A 23,105-nucleotide genomic window follows, 5' to 3' on the forward strand; every position below is an offset into this window, starting at 1 on the left:
GGGTCATTTATACTTAGAGACAAGGGTTTCTCTCTGGGATTCTATGTCTAGTAAATTTTATAGCTTGGTTGCCTATTTCCCTCAAAGTTTTAATAAATTTAATTAAAAATGGATGCCTGAAAGGAAGGGGGAAAAAATGCACAGGCTTTTGTTCTGATATCTGCCAAAATCAAGGCTGCCAGATGAATGTTAACTGTTACTCTGTTAAGAAAATCCCTTTTTTTTTTTTTTTTTTTATGAAAATAAGAAATGCATCTGGGTATGGATATCTTGATTAGTTAGGGGATCAGGTGATCTTCACTGTCTCATACTTACCTGCAAAGTTTACACGATATAATTCCATTAGCTTTGTGGCATGCGACACCTTCGGTTTCCATGATGGCATATGAATAGAATGACATGCTCAAAAAATGTTGGTTCAGAATTTAAGTCGCTGAAAACTAATGATATGTTGTGTTTAGCACATTTTGTCTCTTTTTAAGAAAATCAGTTCTGTTTCTGCCACTTCAGCAGTCAGGTCAGTGGTCATAAAGTTGCTCTGAAATTGGATGTCACTTTCATTGATAATGAAGGCCAATTGTAGTATTTTTTGACATCTGCCCTTTACACACTGATCTTCTGAATAAGAATTTATTGGATTTGCATGTAGATCACGCCAGTTCAGGGAACAACACTTAACGTTGTCTTTAATTTGTAATTTAGATATGTTTTGCCTCTTTGGTAGTTGAATGGATTTTATTTAGTGTTGTTTATCATATTACATTTACTTGCCAGATAGCACATGGTTCTATCCTTGGAGTGGTTGGTTTTGAGGTGAATAATGGTTTAATTTAGAGAGAGACCTTGAAGAAACTGTCTAGCTGGTTTTATTGTTATGATTTACATTGCATATCAATAAGGGATATATGTATTTATATAAAGTTGTCTATCCTTTCAAAATAAAAGAAGGGAAATGTGTTGGGTGAAATGGGATCCTTAGAGCGGTATACATCCCAGTCCTCAAGTTTGTCTATAGAACATGTACTTTAGATAATTTATTGCAAGCAGCATTGTAGCCGCCAAACCTGTTTTAGCCCTGTATGTTTGTTTTCATCTCATTTGTTTCTTTTGGGGTGGCACATGCTGACACAGCATACTGATGCCTATTTTTCAAAACAACATTCACATAGGTCCACTTAGACAAATGAATATTTTCATCTTTAATGACTCATTTGAAAGGAACAAGACGTTCAGATGCAAATTTGAATAGAGTTGGAGGGCATGAGTAAGATAAGAAAAATAAAGAAACGTAGGATCATTTTTTATAATTTCTCAGTCATGAGAATCATCACCTTGTATCAACTACAGACAGACATGCAAGTACACACACACACCGGCACAGAATACCTTTACAATTGCAGACAAATTGAAGCCTAATTAGTTATTAACATCACTCCTGGGTGGCCTGATTTAGTCATTGACCAAACCAAACCAAACCCATTGTCATCAAGTCAATTAGGACTCATGGTGACCTTATTGGACATGGTAGCACTGCCCCATAGTGTTTACAAGGCTGTAAGTCTTTACAGAAGCAGACTGCCACATACTTCTCCCTCAGAGTGGCTGGTGGGTTTGAACCACGAACCTTTTGGTTAGCAGCTGAGTGCTTAACTACTGTGCCACCAGGGCTCCTCTTAGTCAGTGACAGTGGGCCTTAATTTATTTATATTTGCCGTTATATTAAATAAACACGAGATAAAACTACTACCTTGTTTTCCTATTGTAAATTATCAGCCATATATGGGAATCATCATTTTAAATATATCAGCATATAATGAAAACTATTTTCTACTTAGCAGACTTTTTCTTCTACTTAATCATCATAACCTGTCTTTTCTGGAAACCTCATTTTTTATGGTTCTAGATCATCAGCCTTGGCAGTAAAGCAAGGGTAATTAATATGGTTATCTTCATTGGTATTAAAATTTCACACATAGGTAGGGAGTTTTCATTCTCTGTAAAATGAAAATCACTTTATTGTTTTCTTTTTATTATAAAAATTATTCATTCTCATTATTAAAATCCAAACTATAAGTTTCAAAAAGTATGCAAAAAGAAAGTTGAAACTCTTTTGATTCTCACGCCTTAGCGATAACCACAGGTGAACATCATTTTCACGCCTTTGTACATACACACATACAAACACAAACGAATTTAGCATCTTCTGTAAATGAGATCATGCGGTATATTTTTTTTTACTTGTCATTGGCATCTTTCCTTGTCAACACGTATAGAACTATTTAATCAAAATCAATCTCCATATTTTTCCGTTAGAAAATCATTTAGTGAAAAAAATGGAAAAATTACAGACAATATATACAAATATAGTTAAAAGTGAATGCTTCCTTCCATGAGATTAATAATACCACTTCCTTTCTATCCTGTTAATATTTGAGATTTACCACTGTAGGCTTTTTACACTTTGCATTTATACATAATCTTACATAAATAATTGCATATAAATAGGATGACACTTTATAAACATTCTGAAACTGTTTTTCATTTAATATCACATACTTGAGATGTTTCGTGTTAGCGGAAAGCTTTTTTTTCCCCCAATTTTACAGAATCATAGTATTCTATATTTTAATTGCTTCCCCACTGATAGGTATTTAGATTTCTTTTTTTTTTTTTTTTTTTTACAAATAAAGTTGCAGTGAACCTCCTTGTGGCTGTACGTTTGCTCAAAAATGCGGGTATTTCTGAAGGACAAATTACATTAAGTTGAATTGCTGCAGTTTTACATGTTTGTAATTTTGATTTAAAAAACCCTTTGCCATCGAGTCGATTCCAACTTATAGTGACCCTGTAGGATAGAGTAGAACTGCCCCATAGAGCTTCTAAGGAGCGCCTGGTGAATTCAAACTACTTACCTTTTGGTTAGCAGCCGTAGCTCTTAACCACTACATCATCAGTGTTTCCGTAATTTTGATTTGTGTTGATAGATAAGGCTAAATTGCCCTCTGAGAAGCTGGCCATTTAACTTCCCCCTTTTCCCTCATAGCCTTAGTAATATTGGACAATATAAAACTTTTCAATTATCACCAATCTGGCGAACAAAAGTCATTTTCCTCTTTTAGTTGCAATTCTTGCTTAATGGAAGAAGAGGTAGATTGGGAATCTTTTCATGTATTTGTTGTTAGATTTCCCAATCATGAGCTCTTTGGTTATTCCTGAGATAAGCTAAAATCCTTTGCTCTATTATTATTCTTTTATTACCTAATCATATTTAATTTGCTAAAATTTAGAAATTTTGTATTAAAATTAATAACCAATTGGCTGATAGCCCTGCCCCCCTCCATTCCTGTCTAATTTGGTTATCAAATTTATACTAATAATGAAACAATTATTGAAATGAAAGGGACCCCAGAAATCAAATAGTCAATCTGCTCCTCATTGTATAGATGGATAATCAAAGATTGAGAGGTAAGTGGTTATGTTAGCAAAACTAATATCAGAAATAGAATTTCATAATTTCAGATTCAGAAAGTTTGGGAGACAGGTTGGGATGCAAAGTTCAATATGTAGTTCCTTGGTAAAAACATGTCTCCATGAAACATCCCCTGACTGCAGTTGCCTCTGTGGGATTCACCTACCTCCAACTTCCTGTAGTACTTGGAGACTACAGTTTTATTATCTGGTTCTCATGTCTTCTTAAATAGATTGTGCTTTTTGAGATTCACTTCCAGTGTCTTTGGCTTCTTTGATTTCCCTGGCAGATCCCAGCCCACATAATAAATGCATAATCAGTAGTTGTTACTTGATGAAATTGTTTCCCTGTACCTTACTATGCACTTTTATAGCGCAATTCTATTAGCGAAATACCCTCCAGAACTCATAATTCACGGTCATTTCTTGCTACAACTGGGGCAGCAGAGCAGCACTTTGTCATCAAGGGAAACGAAAGGTCTGAATTGTTGAGCCGGAGATCACCTGGATGCTGGGAGATACCAGACCCCTCCCTTCACTTCTCACGTTCGGTCCCAGGCCTTTGAGCTGGGCTTTCTTGGAAGCACAGCATATGTTATGTTCTGCTGGAGACACTACAGCTCCTTGGTTTGTTTGCAGGAGTTACCGCACCTCTTTCCATCTGCCACACTCACCAGCACTGGGGAACCAGCTCGGGCCCTTTGAAGAGTTATTTTATTTGATTAAAAATAAATAAATTAAAAGCTAAATTGAGAGCTATTCAGTTGTTCCCAATTTAATATATTAAGTGAAAGTTAAACTTGAAAGAAGCTACCCTCCAAACCTTGTCCAATGCGTTGACCAGACTAGAAGCAAAGCGTGTTACTTTTCTTTGAAGCCCAGCTGTCGAAGCCTTTGTTGAAATATTCCAAATGAATTTGAAAGGGAAATTTCCTTCTTCTCTCTCGCTTGTCCTGGATTTCTGCTGGTATCTCCTCCCCACCAATTCTGTTTTTCTTTCTCTCTTTGGGGTTGATATATTCTTAAACATACTGATTCATGCATTCATACATTTATACATTCATTGAAGAATTACTTGCTGCTTGGTTACCAAGTCCTGGGAACTAGACACCAAGAGTCCGGTGATGAGCAAACACAGATGAGGCCCTTGCTCATATAAAATGGGGAGGATGAGCAAGAGTCAAATAATGTCTCCCAGTGAATGTATAATTGCAAACTGAGAATCATACTCTGAACCAAAAACCTGATCCAGGTAGGTGGAGATCTCAGAGGTAGGGAGAAGGGGGGGAGGGGTGCAGTGTTGGTATAAAACTTTCCGAGTAATTACTTTTTGTCAGAAACCAGATGAATAGCATTTAACTGGGTTTAAGTGGTATCAGGATGACAGTGAAGAAGAAAGAAGGGAGCATTCCAGGCTAGAGAGAACAGCATGGGTATCTGAAAGTAGATTGATATAGCCAAAGCAAAGAAAGAGAGAAAAGTAACTGCCTATGCGTTTTTTTTTTTAAATGATGAGTCTTGGGCTGAAACATGCAGCACCCTGTGGGGAAGCATATGTCATGTGGAGGTATGATATGGGGATGGGGGAATCAAATTTTCATTTGGAAAAGAAAAACTCTCAGCTGCACTGTGATGAACATATAGAGAAAGCACAAAACCAAATAAAAAAAAACCAAACCCATTGTCCTCAAGCCGATTTCAACTCATAGCAACCCTATGGGATAGAACAGAACTGCCCCATAAGGTTTTCAAGGAGTAGCTGGTGGATTTGAACTGCCAAGTTTTTGGTTAGCAGCTGAGCTCTTAACCACTGCGCCACCAGGGCTCCCAGAGAAGGCACAGTGGTTGCAAATAAAAACTAAAACTGGAATCAAGAATAAAAACAAACTGATAATAACTGACTAGGCTAGAGAGGAAGAGAAGTAGATGATTTAGAAATTATTGAAAGGTGAAATAAAAAAGACTGGATGGATATGGGATTGAGAAAATGGGCACTGTCCAATCGGCTCCTACCTTCTTAATTAGTATCCCCACTGTATACCTCTCCTTGCTACACATCTAACTACCTATTGCTTATATCAACTAAGATATCCCAATGGCAACTCAAACTCAAAGAATTGAATCCAACTTTTGGTATCTCCTAACAACCTTATGACTCCTAGTGTTCCTTTTATTGGTGATTTGTCCAATGGCTTTATAATATAATCATGTTATTCCCGAACATGGCTAAGAGGCATGGACCCCTCTTTTCCTTCTTCACGCCCCTTCACAAGTTTTGTGAACATTTATTCCTTTCTAAATTTGGAAAGAAGGCTAAATCTCCTTTGTGAATGCCAAAATAAAAATAAATAACTAATTTCAGCTAGATTGTGCCTGCATCTTCACTCAAAACTTGCCTGTGTTGATTTGTATCTTTGCTACACATTTTTTCTGATTTTACTATTCCCGGTGAACATCCACAGTCAATCAAAATCAACTCAGGGCAATTCAGTTTAATAACCCAAGAGCTCTCTCTCAGTTGTTCTTCCTCTGTAACCTAAAATAATGATGGTCATATAGTAGATAATTAGGAACATTTTTATGAGGAAGGGGTAGATGAAGGACACAGCTCCCTATGAAGTTATATTAAAGACCCTAAAATATACACGTCATTGAAATCTGTTTATTTCAGAGAGAAGAGAAACTTGTTTTTATCCACGATGATTCAGTTTCCAGATAGACAAAGATGGTTTTATTTACAGGGATTGAATGCTTACTATCTTCTGGGTATATTGCTTGATGGAAAATTAAAAAAAAAAAAAAGCATAAGTAAGCCGTTGGCTTTTTATTTAAGAAGCTCACCTTGTGACAGATATATAAGTGTAATTGTGGGAGGGTGGGAAGTAGAGGTATGAACTCTGATTCTAGTATCTGATAAGGGTTTGTGGAGGATAAAGTGTTTGAAGTAGGCCTTGAGGTAGAGGTATGATTTTGAAAGGAGATTTGAGGGATGATGGCTTTTAGACCAAATGAACAGCTAGCAAAAGGATAAATTCAAGAGCAAATTATTTTCTTCTATACCTGGTATGTAAAATGTTCTAACAGCCATTGCAGGGTTAGCGTTTCAAAGGAAGATGAATATAGACACATTTATCTATGTGTGTCAGAAATGAAATGCATGCCTCCTTCTCTGCATTTGCCCCTGACACTATGACACTCAGATTGCCTAAATAAAACCAGAGGCAGCAACTTGATTAGACAATGTCTTCCTCTTAAATGAATATGGTTCTACATTACCAGGTTTAACTTTGCTGAAAGTAATTATCTGAAATGAATATGTTCTTGGTGTGTAAGTTTCTGGTTTAGAACTAAGCATGAGTTAGGGTTCTTTGTATACAAGTAGAAGATAGTGACTTTGGCTTATTTAAACAAAGAAAGGAAGATTTTGTTGGTTCACACAAGGTAGTGCATGTAATCAAAGTCAAAATGAATGAAGGAGGCTCAGATAGGCAGGAACGAGTGCTTCTCCAAGACTCTAGGAAGTACGAAGTGATGGATATGCCCAGGGTAGGGCTGGGGGAGGGCTAGGAACTTTGATTAACAGTCATACCAGAACTGTCCACCGCTGGGTTAGGGGAGGAAAGAGTGTTATTACCAGAAGGAGGAATAGATTCAGCATGCAAGGCTACAAATTTCTCCTACACTTGATCTTCTTGTTCCCTGAGTATTCTGATTTGAAAATTTTACTTTCTTGGGTAGTATTTTAGGTCATTATTTCTTGTTTCTAATTCATGAAGCCTTTCCCATGGCTTCCTAGTCTCTCCCATAAATATTCAAATTGTTCTTCTTGTAGATTTAGCCCCTTCACACTAATCTTCAGGCAGGAGTGTCTATTCAAACAAATGCAAATCAACCAAGATCCAAGTTATATCTGAGTTTTTTATGTGAGGAGCTGTATATCAGAATCACCTGGGGAACTTTTCAAAATCTAATTACAGGTACCATACTCTCTACCCCGTTCCCACTCACACACATATTTAGCATATCAAAATCTCTTGGGGAAAGGAAGTGGACTTTTCTTTTAAACAGCTATTTCCTGATGTTTCTTTTCATCTTACCATCTCTCTTACCCCCAGTTGAGGTTTACTGATAAATACTGTCTTTATGGGCTCAACATTATTTCTATTATTAAGGATACTTGACATTCCGTATTCTATGACCACTGTGAGAAAGTTTTAGAGAGAAAGATTTCTCCTCATTATATGGAAGAAATTCATAATTTTATGTTGCCCTGAAAAACAGTAAATTCTCTGTCTCTGGAAGTGTTTACACAGGAGTTGCATGACCATCTGTCAGGAAGGAAAATAAATGAACATGAAGCAGTGACCTTTTTCCACCATTGAGAGCTAGGATACACAATGACTTGATACTACAATAGACTATGTGAACTATCTATAAACAAGGGATATGTGAAAATGGAAATCTCTCTCCACTTCAAAGTTTACTTCGAGTTCTCGAGAAATCATATTACAGGTAAATACCCGCGCAAGAACTCTTTAGTGACAGACTGAATGATTCATGATGAGCAGCTGTCCAAACAGTGAATTCATTGCTAACCATGATATTATTTCAGTTATCTAAGATGACTAAGAGGACTACTAGTGCTCCTGTGATTTCGGAAAAAAATTTGATATCAGAATGTTAAAATATAGCATTCTGTGGTTTTCATTGCTTTTAAAATAGAATCTCTTTACCAGATGAGAACAAAGTAATGATGAAAAGCGGAATTAAGCTTATAGCACAGTACATTGATTTAAAGGCCACTGAAAACATTCTCAATCCCCAAATATCTCTTTATTGCTTCTCTGATTCTACCATTAGTGAGTCATTCTTATGAGTTAAGTGTGTCCATCCTTCTGACTTTTTAGAAGGTGAAGGACAGAACTAGCCAAGCTGGCAGAGTTCTAAAAGGCCAGGTTCCAAAGGGAATTTCTTACCTGAGACCAAGGGTAGGCAGTGAAGGGCACCATGTTCTATGCCGGAAGGAAGGAAAGTACCACAGTTTAGCAAATAGAAAGTATGACAGAAGATACAAAATTGAGATACAGAACTTGAAATAAGAACCAGGAAGAGGAGAACAAACATCAACAGGATAATAAAAACGTGAATTAGTTCAGGAATTACCTGGCCATGCTTTGTTGCCTACAAATTTTTTTTGGTAACAAAGAAGATGGGGCACTTGTTTCAGCCAAGGTCAAAGGGGCTGCAGTGGGACATACGGCATGTAAGGGGAGAAGAACTGCTGAGAAGGGGAGGAGCTCAAGAGATAGGTACTGATGGCAAGCTTCATTTGCGTCTCAGCAACATGACAACATGTTCCTGTTTGTAGGGTTTATTTTGATTTATTTTTGTAATCATTAGATACATAATCAGTAATGATTTTAAGAATATAATGTAATCTTTTGTAAAAAATGAAAAAAACGTATATACTGGCCTTTTCTTTTTAATAAACACGTAAATTTACCTCTGCCTTTGAATCCATTTATTTAGGATAATTTAGACTCTACTTACCTTGGACTTAGCTGAGGATACAGAAACCCTGGTGGCATGGTGGTTAAGTGCTACAGCTGCTAACCCAAGGGTCGGCAGTTTGGATCCACCAGGCGCTCCTTGGAAACTCTATGGGGCAGTTCTACTCTGTCCTATAGGGTCGCTATGAGTCGGAATTGACTCGACGGCACTGGGTTTGGTTTGGTTTTTGGTTTAGCTCAGGATACAGCATAATATCAATAAAGTCTAACCAGTCATTTCAGTGCAGGGACCTCTGTCATTTCTTTAGTTCAGGGTGACATAAAAAGCACACATGTATCCCTGGTTAATAGTCCCCTCCCAGTAATTGGTTGGTTTGAGTATATGTCTTCTCATTTTTGGACTTGGTTTTTCCTGCCTATACAATGGAGGATTGGGGTCAGAGGTCATGAACTGGTGCCCTATGAACTAAAGTAAGCCAGTGGACTGTTAGGCCAAGGCCATTGGTGTTTTTCCTTTCATTTTGTTTTAATGCCTTTAGGTATAGCATACACACTCCTATTTGTCTTGGGGCCACCACCCCACATCAGCACTGAGTTACATCTAGTCTCTATATTTGTGTTCCCTGCGTGGTCCCTGAAAGCATTTGAGTTTGTGGCTATAAGGTTACACAATCTGTTGAATCTCCTTAGGTTCCAAAGGCTTTAATTATACAGAACCTCTGAGGGGGTGAATATTCACCTACACACACCACACCTAAAATAACAGACAGAACAATGAACTGGAAGGAAATTCATACATGGTGAGAGCTACCAGGTATCTTGCACTCTCTGTATATTTACCTCATTTAATCCTCACAGAACCCAGAGAGTTAGGTATTATCATACCCATTTTATATTTGACAAAACACACCCAGAGAAGTTAATATCTTGCCTATGGTCAGAAAGCTTATTAATTATAAGAGTCAGATTCAAATCCAGGTCTGTTTGGGTGTAAAACCTCCCTATGCCTGTAGGGTCGCTATGAGTCAAAATCAACTCGATGGCACTGGGTTTGGTTTTTTTGGTTTATGCCCTAATTCTACTTAGTGGGCAGAGACCTTCCAGAAGGATCTCCTGAAGAATGAAGCTTTACACAGACTTTTGAAATATCTCAAATTTAGATAAACAAAGGATGTCAGATGTTCAAATATCTCAAAATATTTAACAACAGGCTATGTTTGCCTGCTGCTTTCCCTGACCAATAGGAAGTTACCTTCATGCTGTGCTTGGGAACATATATGACTGCTTAAAGCACCACATAGAATTTAGAAAATAATTATTGCTAGAAGAAATTTGGCTTCCATTCACACATTAATGTGACTTTGGAAAATATGTCACAAATCACTCAAACTAAAGATGTAAAGAGAATTTATTTCTGTCACCTAACTTCTCTATTTTGTTAAAGAATACCTGTTATGCTATCAATTCAACCTTGTTTGTATAAATTATCACTAAAATGTAACATACTTTAGTCTGAAAATAGTGCTTGATTACCTGAAAAGTTTACCTGGTATAGAACAGTTCTGGTAATGAGAAGTTCAGGCACATAGAAGGACTGCATAAATGGAGACAGAAAGAGCCTTAGGATGATTATTACTTGAGTAGAAAAATTTTTCTTGTATTGGCATTTGAGAGTTTTGTAAAAATTAAGTTTGCTGGTATCAACAGAGACTCCATGTTTAGAATGATTTCCATGTTATGTTAGTCAATAAATTGATTTGTATTAAATATGGCGGCCATTGTATGTCCAGAATAATTTTTAAAAGGGAATGAAAACAGAGGTTACATTAAAAAATAAGTTAATTTAACAAAAAAGTGTCTACATGTGGCACTCTTTTATAATTTTTAAACTTTGGATTAATTAGCATTCTTCTGATTTGACCAATGGATAGAGCCAAAAATTTTATTTATTTTTTTTAATTAAAACCAACAGTGGTCACATGTACAGGTAAATATTTTCTGCAAGTGCAGTGTAAATTTATATAACGTGTATTAAAGCAATTAGACTGCTGGTTTCACTTTCTGTGAGTGGGGCTTGGGGGGGAGGAGGAGGGGGCATAGAAACTGCTGCCCTTTTCAAATAATTCACAAATGTGCTAATTATATGTCAGATATGAAAGTTGAGGTATTGTGACCTTCAAGCCAACAAAAGACCTTTTCAAGTAAGCCATTTCCATGTACATTAATAAAGTGAACAATGCCCTTCTAAAGTTAAATAATGTATGACTGTTATTTCATTATGTGTAAATGCAAACCAAGGAATTGCTTCACTGGTGACGTATTAATAGTGGTACTATAAAAAGCCAAAGACTATAAACCTATTTAAATAACATTTTCTGGTACTCTTAAAATAGTGATCCAAAGATATATTTGTTCATTTTCATTACTTGTGGCTAATGTGCAGTTTCTCAGCAATTTTTATATTTTGGGTTTGAGCTGTAAAATCTGAGATGTGTTAAAGTATATAATAATTAACAGAAGCATTGGATACTTTGGAAAAAAAATTATTGTCAGAAAATCTACCCCTTGCAGTGATGAAGGCAATAAAGGATTCTGTATCAGAGAAAATACTGCCTTGGTACATAATCAGTCACCATATCAGCAAAAGGAATGTTGAGTAAGAGTGGGGTCAAAGGAAGGGAACATAATTGTGAGCTCTTCTTCATGGCTCTGTCGTGGTATAAATAATGTATTTGTAAATACTGGAGATCAAGGTAATTACTTAAAACAGTGCTATACAGTTTCTGGAAGAGAATGTAAGCCTCAAAAGCAATAATATAGAAAGGAATTTAGGTGTCACTGGCACTGGAATCAAACCAACAGCTGCAACGTCAAACAGTACCCAAGAAGTTGTAGTAGAAAATCAAGAACAGGAAGAAAAATTTAATTATCTTGTATTTATCCAACTTTGTAGTATATTTGATGCTGAATAAAACATGAATAAAGATATAGTCATGCTTAATGCAACTTAAGTATGCATAATAGACCTCTGGGAAATAATAAAACAATTACAAACTTAAACCGCAATCGTATGAGATTCCAAGAAATTATTAGCATTCGATCTATAGATAAACATTTTTTTTTTTTAAATCCCACAGGAAACCCTTACAGTTGGTGTCTTATTATGGACTAGATGTTGATACCAAGAAGCTGTAGGGTTTACTGATTCATTCATCAGTTTTCCCTTTGCTTTAAGAATTCTCTAGGGGCCCTTTGTTGGTATTTTTTTTACTAGATTCTTTGAATAATTCTGTAAAACAGATACCAGTGATATTTATGAGAATGCTTGCCACTGATATTTTTACTGAGTTTGTGCATGCTCTAACTTGCCTAAGATAACAAGTGTTTTTGCATTTTCTTGATTATATGAAATAATTTCCACCATTTTGGTTTGAATTTAAGGTGGCAAATCTTGCTTGTTCCATGTCAACAAATGAAGATGGAATTAAAATTGTCAAAATTGCAGCCAATCACCTAGAAACCTTGTGTCCACAGGTAAGAAAACTAAGTTAATATCCTCCTTTTCATTAAAATATTTATACAAATTATGTAAATAATTAATATATTTTATTATATTACGGTTATTATAAATGATTTATATATAGTATATATACAATTTTGCCTACTTTTATACATTGGAAATGTATTAAGATAATGTATTTTAAAAACAGAGGATTGAAGTTTCCTAAGGTCACAGTCTATTCTTTACCAAACACCTGTTTCCTGTTCCTTTTAGATAATTCTGAGAGTTTTGATGTTAGCTTCAGTTAACCTTCTTTAAGAAAATTTTCAAGGACCTTTGAAAATGGGTACACTGAATCGGGATAATTAAGCGGTCTTAATACATCAGTCAATCTCAAGGCAAGGGAACAGGGAAGGGAACCTGTTTTACAAGACCACTAACAAAAAAAAGTCTGGTCTGTATTGCAAATCCTAAAATACTATAACTCAAAAGGATCTGAGAGCCAAGTCCTCTTATTTTATGAATAAGCAAACCAAAGACTAGAGAATCCAAACATTACACAGGTATTTGCTTGTAAACCAGTAATGGTTTTAGGGAGTGAAACAGAACGCTGATGAAACCTTGATAAAAGCATCGTGGAAAAACTTGAAGCAGGATTCTACTGCTTGGAACAATAACATCAATTTGTTTTAACAAATTGTTTTGCTTTGGAATACTTTATAAGAGTATTTCCTGATAAGAGATAATAAATTCTGTGATATATTTTGCCAGGATGCTTTCAAATATGATTCCTTAGTATTAAATGATAACTTAGGGTAAAAAAAAAAAAAATTATTTAAAAAACTGGTTACTAAGCTACTTTTCAGTAAGTACGAGGGTTATTATGAATAAGAGTTTGTGTTTCATTTCCTTATTAAAGATAACTTCCCTCATTCACATGAATGCACAATGCACCCTGTTCATACAGTACTGCAGGTTCCTAAAAGGGACCAACGGTAGAGGGAAAGCATGTCATTCCCTAAAGGGCCATATTGGAATCTGCCAAGGGAAGAGATAGTTTGAAATAAAAGCAGAACTTTGTCCAGCTGATTTGGTTTCTTTGTCCTCATTATTTATTTTGAAATGTTAAATGATTTGAAAACAGTGGCTTTATTTCTTTTGATCAAAGGAGTTGATGGGTTTGAAAAAGTCAAGAAATCCTTCCTTCTTGACAGTAATTCAGGAATTTCTTAAAATCCTAAGGGCAAAATATTTTTAGGGAATTATTTCTAGGTGACTAAGAGTCCTGAAGCAATGAGTCAGGATACACATAACACAATCTTAATCACCTTATCTTACAAGACCTAAGAACCAAGTTGGATAAATACTTCCTAACTCTTAGCCACTCTGATTTCTCAAAGACATCTAAAACTTAATACAGCCAAAATGGCACTCTTGATTCCTCCATCCCTGCCTCCTTCTGCTTCTTCTTCAGCCTTTTCAATTTTAGTTAAAGGCACAGCCATTTACACAGTTGCTCTAGCTAAAAACCTGGGGATTTTCCTCGATTCATTCAGTAAATATGTAATGGATATCTATTATGTGCTAGGCATTATTTTGTGTATCTGGGGTTAAAACAGTAAAGAAAACAAACAACAGACAACAATTACTGCCCTTGTGGAGCTTATTTCTAATGACATCTGATGACTGTTTTGCCTAATCCTTTAACGAAACCTATCAATTTCACATGCAAAAATATCTATCTTAAATTTATACTTTCTCTCCATCTTGCCTGTCAACATCTTAGCCTATATGTCATCATCATCTCTACCTTGGACCACAAAATGTCATTATATATGGTTTCTGTGCTTATACTCATAACCTTTTAATCTCTTCATTGTATAATACCCCAAGTCAATTTTAAAATATGTTTATCAAAATATTGCTTAAGGAAAGCTAAAGGAGATCTTTACAGTGAAATGCTAACTATAATTATAACTTAATCAGACCTATATGATCTTCTGACTCTCTTACTTCCAAACCTACCCTATATTATTTTCTCTTACACTGATAAGATCTTTGAGTATTGGCCTTTCTTTCTCTAGAACACAATAAACTTAGTCACACCTGAGGGACTTCACACTTTATTAGTTTCCCAGTGCTCTTTTCCTACATGGTCATATGGGCAGCTTCTTTTATGTTCAATTTATGAGATCTCAGTTCAAATATCATCTCCTAAGAGATCAGTCTCCTAAATCTCACTGCTCTCACAGGTATGCTCTATTATGGAAACATATTTATTTGTTTTAAAGCCTAGATAAAATCTGAAATTATATTTTCTCTTAATTTATTTACTTTTATTGCCTACATTCTACACTAAAAATAAAGTCCACAAAGACAGTGGTTTGGTCCTTCATAATCACTACTTATATTCCCTGTACTTAGCAAAAATACAGCATATATTTGATGTTCAGTAAATATTTGTTCACTATATAAATGAGTGATAGAGTTTCCAGAATGATGAATTATTCTGGATACATAGAGTGCAGTCAGGCTTCAGGCAACATCTTTATGATACACTTCTTATTATGGTGTGTCTTCTTTTTGACAATGTAAAAGGAAAATATGACAGTATAATTAATTTGAATTGTAACTGATGAAAAATAGCCTTAAAATGGTTAATTAAAGACCAGATGCTAACCAAGGGTAAGACCTCTACTGGTAGGTTAAATTGATCTACTTTTGGCCTAGTCTGTAATTTACTAGTAATTTGGATAAAATATAGAATAATTATTTTCAAATTTTGCAGTTAAAAGTAAGAACCTAAATGCCCATCAACAGATGAGTAGATAAACAAATGTGGTACATACAATGGAATACTACTCAGCTAGTAGGAGAAATGTAGTCTTGATACGCGCTACAATATTTGTGGAACTGAAAGACATTATCCTGAGTAAAATAAGTTAATCACAAAAAGACAAATATTGTATAACCTCACTTATATAAAAAGACAAGAAGAGGCAAATGTATAAAGAACAAAGTTCGTTAGTGGTTACCATCAAGAGCTCAGCTGCTAACCAAAAGGTCGGCACTTCAAATGCACCGGCCACTCCTTGGAAACCCTATGAGGAAGTCCTACTCTGTCCTATACAGTAGTTTTGAGTCAGAATCGACTTGATGGCAATGGCTCTGGTCTTTTGGTGGCTCGCTTGTATAAAAGACAAGAAAAAGCAAATGTATAGAGAACAAAGTTTATTAAGTGGTTACCAAGGGCAGGAGGTAAGGAGAAAAGAGGGGTTAATGGTGATGAAAATATCACATTGATTAAGGGTAGGTTTGCACAGCCAGTTATTGTAATTTCTGTCAATAAGTTGTACATTTGTTAAAAGTTGAATTGGCGAAAGTGTGATAGATATATTTATAACACTGACGACAACAACAAAAAGAGTAGCTGCTGAGGCTGCTTATGTACAACCAAAAACTTCGTGGGATTTGGTTCCTTGACATGGAGGTTTAGGGTCATGGCACATCCCAATTAATTGGCCTAATAGCATGTTTAGTACTTCTGTTCCACCTCCTACTTTGTTGCATAGTGCCTGGGGTCTTAAACGCTTGCAAATAACCATCCAAGGCACAAAAATTGGTCTCCATTCACCTGGAGCAACAAAGGAAGGAGCCAGCAATAGAAGGAGAATATGTAATGTGTGGCTAATTGCCTCCATTAACAACTGCCTCCTTTGCCATGAGACCAGAAGAACTGGATGGTGCCCAGCTACCATTACTAAACATTTTGATCAAAGATTCCATAGAGTAATCCTGATCAAAAGGGGAAAAATTCAGAACAAAATTTCAAATTTTCATGGACTCCAGACTTCCTGGTGCCATGAAGGTTGAATGAAGCCCTGTAACTATACCCCTGAGATAATTTTTAAACATTAAACCAAAAAAAATATTCCCTGAAGTCTTCTTAAAACCAAACAATAGTTTAATTTAACTAGTAAAAAAATGTCTGTCTTGAGCATTATGCTCTTTTAAGAACTATTTGTATGTGATCAAATTGATAACAGCAACTCGAAGATTTGATAAGAACCTTAGAGGGCAATGAATTTATGTTAATGGTGGAGAAACAACTCAGAAATGGAGGGTAAGAATTATAAAACTTCAGTGTCAATAAATGGAACACGTATAAACTGTTGAATTCATGTATATTTGCTATGTATATTCTCAACAACAACAATAAAATAAATAAAATTTTAAAAAGTAAGAAAATATAAAAATACATACATGAGCTAAAAGAATCAGGTCCCAAAAATCTGAATATTCTAGAATAAGGACTAAATCTAATTAGCTCGGTGATATATAAAAGGTATAAATATAAACCATATATATTGAGCACTGTTTTAGGATTCTCTAAAGAAATAGAACAAGAATGCATACAAACATATACAATAAATAAATAGACACACAGGGCCTTTGGTTCATTATGTATACAGAGAGAGTGAGAAAGATTTATTAATTTTATTGGCTCATGCAATTGTGGGGGCTGGCAAATTCAAAATCTGTAGGTCAGACGACAGGCTGGAGATTCCTGCAGCCTCGCATCCCATAATCTGTTGGTCAGATGATGTAAAGAGTTGAGTGTAAGGGAATTCTGGCAAAATGTTTATTTGTAGCCCAGAGGCAGAATGTAACCTTAAAGACCTTTAACTGATTGATTGGGGCCTACCTGGATTATGGAAGGTAATCTGCTTTACTTAAAGCCAACTGACTTAATGACAAGTAACTATTTTGTAACAACAACTCGTGTTTGACCAAACAACTGGACACCATGGCCTAGACAAGTTGACACATAAAATTAAACTCAACTCTTGCAGGCACCATAAAACCAAAGGTAGGGGATGGAAGAGATATGCGTTAGTAGTAATACACCCTCCTAAAGGCTACGTTCAAACTGTGGTGTTGGCTAAGAATATTGAATACACCACGGACTGCCAAAATAACAAACAAATCAGTCTTAGAAGAAATATGAGAGTGTTCCTTAAAAGTGAGGATAGCTAGACTTCAACTCATTTGCTTTGGACACGTCATCAGGAAAGGCCAACTGCTGGAAAAGGAGGTCATGTTTAATAAAATAGAAAACAAAAAACAAACAAATCCATTGCCGTAAAGTTGATTCCAACTCCTAGTGACCCTATAGGACAGAACAGAACTGCCTCATAGGGTTTCCAAGGAGCAACTAGTGGATTTGAACAGCTGACCTTTTGGTTAACAGCTGAGCTCTTAACCACTGAGCCACCAGGGCTCCTGGTAAAGTAGAGGGACAACAAAAATGATGGAAACCCTCAATAAGATGATTGACACAGTAGCTGCAACAATGAACTCAAACATATCAATGATCAAGACAATGGCACAGGCCGGGACAATGCTTTGTTATGTTATATGTAAGGTTTCCATGAGTTGGAGCCAACTCCGTGGCAAAAAAACAACAGCAAAGGCTTAGAGATTTTAGCTGCTAGTAATCTCGATGTGAGTCAACACTCTGGCATAAAACAAAAAAGGGCATTGTGTCAAGTCGATTCCAACACATAGTGACCATATAGGACAGAGTAGCATTGCTCCATAGAGTTTCCAAAGAGCGCCTGGTGGATTTGAACTGCTGACCTTTTGGTTAGCAGCCATAGCACTTGACCACTATGCTACCAGGGTTTCCATACTCTGGTATAGCTACCCCCAAAACTAATGTGATGTAACATGTTTCATCAAATAATAAATTCTAAAAGAGTTACTCTCAACTTCTTCCCTACTTCTAATGATTCTTAAAGGTTTATATTACCTGCTCAGCTCTACACTCGGAAATTCTGAATTAGTCGTTCTGAAATGTAGCCCAGTTGTGTGTGTGAGTGTTCATGCATACGTGTGTGTTTAAATTCCACTTTGACAATGTCTATTGAAATAAAACACGCATATAACTTTCAATATTCCACTTCCAGGAATTTAAGGGACAGATATGCTTGTGCATGGGCACAAAGGTCAATGAGCAAGGTTTTTATGTGACATTATTTTTTTTTATCTGTAGCAGCAAAAACTAGAACCAAATTAAATGTCTTTCAGCAAAGGGTGTTAAGAAGCTTTTTAAAGAAATAAGTTGACTCTATATGTTTTCCATGCTAGGCTGCTCGAAGCTTTGCAACCAGACTTCCAAATACCAACAAGGTCGCCCATGGTGAACAGGTTTCAGCAGAGTTTTCAGTCTAAGACAGACTGGAAAGAAAAAACTGACAATCTAGTTTCAAAAATTAGCCAATGAAAACCCCATGAATTGCAACAGAATATTGTCTGATACAGTGCTGCAAGGTGAGTCCCCTAGGTTGGAAGGCACTCAAAATACACAGTTGCTGCAACAATGGACTCAAGCATACCAATGATTGTGAAGATGGTACAGGACTGGGTAACGTTTTGTTCCATTGTACATGGGTCTCTAAGAGTCAGCCAAATCAACAGCAACTAACAGTAAATACATGTTTTGGTATGGAAGATATCCAAGATAAGTGAAAAAGGGAAATTACAAATGTATACGTGTATAATCCCAGTTATGTGAAAAAAAAGGAGATAGATTTAGTGATATAGTTTATGTATCCTTGGAAAATTACTAAAAAATTCCTCATGAGAGTTTTAATACTGATTATTTCCATGAAGTGAGACTAGGGGAAAAAGAACAGAGGTCAGAACTTTTACTTTTTTATTTTATTTTTTAAGGACTCTTAACCACAGAGTTATTTTATTAATATGCAAACAAACCCTAACCAATTAAAAAAAAAAAATCCTAGAGTGATTCTGGAATGAGTCAGGTTAAGAATCCACTGGATAAGAAGCTGATAGGGTGGACTTAATTCATATTTGTTAAATATGATTGAATTCTTCTAGGTTCCAGTGAATTAACTCATCTTATTTCTTATTGTGCCTAAAGAACTACAACTGGAATGCTTGTCCCGATTACAGGTGTCACACTTAAAAAAAAAAAAAAATGTCACTTGAAGTATAGTTAGCAGGGGTTCTCTGAAATAGTGACATGACTTGAAATTCTGTCATATGAAAAACTCATAAAAGTAACAGAGAGTTGGTTAGCCTGAAAAAGGTAAGACGTGGAGAAACATGGTCAGTGTCATCAATTCTTGAAAAGGCTAAGTGAAAGACTTGTTCTCAAGGGCCCTGAGGGACAGAACTACAACCCATGAGCAGAAGCTAGAAGGCTACAAATTTTAGTTCATATATAGAAGTTAGAGAAGTATTTGCTAACAGAGCTAGCCTGAGAGGAATTGGGCCTTGATGAGGATGAGGGATTTGGAGTTTCTTAACCCACAGACATTTAAACACAAGACAGGTGGCCACTTGACTAACATAGGAGGGCACAAGCCTTGGATGAAAAGTTTGCCTAGAAGCCATTTAATGCTCAACCCTGAGATCCTCTAATGGGTCTACCTTTTATATAAGGGAAAGAGATGTGATCTGGATGATAGCATTGCTGGAGTACTATAGGTGTTTGAATAGTCACACTGAAACTGGTGGAAGCATAAAACTCTTTACGGGGATTTATCCTGTCCATTTTAACAAGTGACTTGGAAGGACATTTTCAAAGTAAACATACTATATTTGCGTATGGCAGAAAACTGAGAAGGATAGAATCAAGTCTAAAATATGTTGCTAATTTGGACTGATGTTTGAAAATTCATAAGCTGAAATTTAGGAAGAGTAAATATAAGGTCAGGACCTTAGGTTAAATCAGATCTATTGTACAAGAGGATAAGAAAAACTTTGCTTATCAAAAAAGCACTTGGGACATCTGGCGTTGAGAGGGACGTTTGTTATTTTGTTCAATGAGTTTCAAACACTGGTCCATGGAAGTGTGTTCATGGTTGGTAGTGAAATCATGTCAGGCTAGTTGGCTTTTCTCATAAGTAAAATTTGACTTTTTATTCTGCATTTATGTACTTGCTACTTTTTCATATTTATCAGAATATTCTGTTTAGGAAATAATAATGAAATGGATAATAGATTTTCATATTTTTATAATTTGGCAAAATCAAAATTCCCTGCCTTTTTAAAAAATATTTGTGAACTGAAAAATCTAGAAAATCGAAAGTATTGGCTGCAGTAACTTGATGTATAATTCTGCGGCATAACACGGGGGCCATCTTAGCTTTAACATTATTACAGTGCTTAGCTTGTGATGTAGGGAATACTTATCAATATACTTGGCACAGGATGTCCATATCTAGAATGCTGTACTTGGGACTGGGCCCCAAAGTTTAAGAGTTGGCAGAATTAGAGTGAGTTGCTTTAAGCCCTTAAATACCTCATCACTAGGAGTGTTTAAACAAAAGACGAAATGGGACCTGAGCCCTGTCAAAATGCTGAAGAAAGCATTTAATTATTGGAGGTGGAGAGATCAGATGGTCTCAAAGTTTCTATCTGAAAGTAGGATTCTATAAGATATAACAAACATGATGAAAATATGTTGTTGTAGGATGCGGCTGAGTCAGTTTTTGACTCATAACCTGTTGCGGTCAAGTTGTTTCCGACTCATAGTGACCCTATAGACAGAATAAAACTGCTCCGTAGGGTTTCCAAGGGGTGCTTGGTGGATTCAAACTGTTCCTTTGACACATAGAGACCCAATATGACAGAGTAGAACTGCCCTATAGGGTTTACTATGCTGTAGCCTTTAGGGGAGCAGATCTCCAGGTCTTCTCTTTTGTGGAGCTGCTAGATGGGTTTGAACCTCCTGCCTTTCCATTAGCAGCCAAACATTTAATCATTATGCCACCAGGGATCCTTGAAGAAAATCTAGGTGGATATTTTTCTGTGGAGAACACACACTCAGTTAAGAAGACTCTCAAAGTTACTTACATTTTCGAAAATTAAACTCAGTTTTCTAATCACTATGTCGTTTTGATCAATAATGTCCAGTACAGCTTTGCTATATCTTTTGTCTCTCTTTCTCATCAAATGGCATCCCGTGACCTGAAAGAACTAAAGCAACTTCCAAAGGCACCTGATGTATTTCCAGTGATTTACTTACACCTGAAGAGATCGTGTTTTCCTAAGTTCTTATTTGAAAATTATGATTACTTCCTAAAAGTGTTATATGTTGGGTATGTTGAAGAGTAGGGAGGAAAATGAAGGTTGTCCCAAACATAACAGCTTGTGAAGTATAAAAGGAAAAAAAAATATATTACTGGAGGAGATTGTGCCTGGAGATCACCTGTATTCATATTTAAACATGGAAATTGTAAGCTCTGTGAAAGTAGGAATATTTGGTCCACTGATGTAGCCTAAGAATAATGTCAGGTACATAAGTCACTCAATGCATATTTGTTGAGTGAATGACCATGCCTGAATGATTCTCATTGGGATTATTAGAATTGGAAGAAGGATGAAAACCAGCACTATTCCCCATTCTGCCTTGCTCCCTGGAAGGTGTGGAAACTCCCAATTTCCAACCAAAGTGATAAAGAGGCCCAATGTGACACTTCGTCTGCTGAAGTACGAGTCCTGTGCAGTGACTGGCATTATCTCCCTCTGTATGGATAGGATTATTCTGTTACAACAGCAGCTTGTTCTGATTAAGTTATGATGTGTTGCTGCATTTAGTACACGCTTCAGTGAGGGCTCTGGGATATCTCTTTCAAATGGAAAAACATGTCCTGATTTGTATTTTTTGTTTGTGTGTGATCAAGAAGCTGTCATATCTGTGAATTGAAAGCACTTAATTTTCTAAGTATCATGCTCTGGAGAAGCAAATATGTTTTCTTTCACCTTCTGTAAATGATGATGGATGTTTTGTTTGTAACTCAACAAGGTAGGACTGAAATAATCAATCCAAAATAACCATATTTTTTTAGAATCCCAGGGTGTACTGATGAGCGTCACGCCAGACCTTCTACAATTATGCCTAATTTATTTCTTTTCTCTTCAGAGAATGGTACAAAATAAGATATTGGAAACACAGAGATATGTAATACAGTAAAAAGGCTAAAATGAGATTTTCAAAAAGATGATCATGATTTAATTGTTGACCCTTAAGACTGACAAAGGTAATTTCAGACTGGAAGTCCTTTTCCTGTGCCTCCATGGTATTTATGTTAAGAGAAAGAGCTTGAACAGGGCTATGAACACAGTTGCTTTCCAAGCCCAGCCACTGGTCTCTGTGTCTTTGTAGTGTCATTGCTCTATATCCTGTCCCAGTTACACAGCCACTTGCTTTCGCTCACTCCAAGGATCTTTTCATTTATTAAATATTTACTGACCACTTACTGGGAGCATCCATGAAGCTAAGGTGAGCCAGAGGCAGAAGTAGGGATTGCAGGGAGTACTCACTGGAGCTGCTCTAAGGAATAAAAATCCTAAGATCTGAGTTTGACTATGAGAAGTTTTAGCTAAGAAAATCTCAGATGAATGTATCCTAGAATAAGAAAACAAAATTATGGAAAGAGAACTTAAAGCCATCAAATTCTATTAGGGAAGTAGGGTTAAAAATCAGATAATGACTTGAAAGTAAGTAGCCAGGACAAAGCATAATTTAATATGTAGGCTGAGGCAAGAGTTTCAGAATTGAACACAAACCAGAAAGTCTGTGCTAGAACTTT

General features: G+C 36.1%; 1 protein-coding gene across 4 annotated transcripts in view; it reads left to right on the forward strand.

Annotated features, from left to right (window-relative positions):
- Nucleotides 1–23,105, forward strand: part of CTNNA3 (catenin alpha 3) — a 1,852,175-nt gene that overhangs the window by 1,131,391 nt on the left and 697,679 nt on the right. For all 4 annotated transcript variants that reach the window (XM_049856013.1, XM_049856014.1, XM_049856011.1 and 1 more), the window contains one exon: nt 12,420–12,512. In XM_049856013.1, coding sequence (XP_049711970.1) covers nt 12,420–12,512 — 93 coding nt within the window. The remainder of the gene's footprint in view (nt 1–12,419; nt 12,513–23,105) is intronic.

Source organism: Elephas maximus, chromosome 16 (assembly GCF_024166365.1).
Source record: "Elephas maximus indicus isolate mEleMax1 chromosome 16, mEleMax1 primary haplotype, whole genome shotgun sequence".
In the NCBI taxonomy this organism is placed as follows: Eukaryota; Metazoa; Chordata; class Mammalia; order Proboscidea; family Elephantidae; genus Elephas; species Elephas maximus.